This window comes from Stegastes partitus, unplaced genomic scaffold (genome assembly GCF_000690725.1).
Source record: "Stegastes partitus isolate 25-593 unplaced genomic scaffold, Stegastes_partitus-1.0.2 Scaffold1381, whole genome shotgun sequence".
NCBI classification, from domain to species: domain Eukaryota; kingdom Metazoa; phylum Chordata; class Actinopteri; family Pomacentridae; genus Stegastes; species Stegastes partitus.
Genome location: NW_007579112.1, coordinates 61548 through 62433, shown reverse-complemented (window position 1 = coordinate 62433; position 886 = coordinate 61548). Strand labels below are relative to the sequence as shown.

Below are 886 nucleotides of genomic sequence, written 5' to 3'. Positions count from 1 at the left end.
GCTCCTGCAACATGTAAGTATGTTGTTGCGTCTTCATGTGACGTCTCTGCTTTCTCTCTGCAGAGCGACAAAACTCTGACATGTGGAAGGTCAGCTTTCCTTGAAGGTCAGTAACTCAGATGTTATGATGGCCACAAGAAGTTTAGCCTGCAGCTTCACGTTCATCACACTCACCAGCCTCTTTTTGTGCATCTCTGTGTGTTTTGTGTGCGTCTGTGTGTGTTTTTTGTGTGTCTGTGTGTGTTTTTTGTGTGTGTTTTTGTGCATCTGTGTGTGTTTTTGTGCGTCCAGCCTCGTCCCTCAGCAGCGACAGCAGTGTGAACAGTGTTTCTGAAGCTGACAGTTTCTGTCTGGACGTCGACTCCAACGTCCGTTTCTCCATCTGGGTTTCGTTCTGTGAGATCTACAACGACAACATCCACGACCTGCTGGAACAGGTAACGCTCACACCTGTCCTGCTCACCTGGAGGCTCCTGAGGTGTTGCAGTAAGACCATGTCAGATCCGTAGCTTCCTCTACGAGACAAAGAAAGAGCAGATGTTTGATCGTTTTACAGACGTGACCAAAACCGTGCTAATGTCACGGCAACATAAATCGTAAACGTCTAATTAAATCAGTGGTTTCTCGTCTTGACTGCGGAGTTTTTAAAGTCGTCCAATCAAACTGAACTTGATGGTGTGATTGATTGATTGATTGATTGATTGATTGATTGATGGTGTGATTGATTGATGGTGTGATTGATGATGTGACGTTCAGGTTCCCAGCGGTCACCAGAGGAGGACGGTGCTGCGACTGTCACAGGACGTCAAAGGGAACTCCTTCATCAAAGGTAACAGGCGCAGCGGCTGAAGCTGAAACATATCTGCAGTGCTGTACTGTTTACCTG

The 886-nt window shown here is 46.8% G+C and overlaps 1 protein-coding gene across 1 annotated transcript in view; it reads left to right on the top strand.

Annotated features, from left to right (window-relative positions):
• The window catches only part of LOC103370171 (kinesin-like protein KIF20B), a 15879-nt gene that overhangs the window by 3076 nt on the left and 11917 nt on the right, over positions 1-886 (top strand). The window contains exons 7-9 of the mRNA XM_008299122.1: positions 64-106; positions 292-437; positions 757-829. Of these exons, the coding sequence (XP_008297344.1) occupies positions 64-106; positions 292-437; positions 757-829 (262 nt within the window). The remainder of the gene's footprint in view (positions 1-63; positions 107-291; positions 438-756; positions 830-886) is intronic.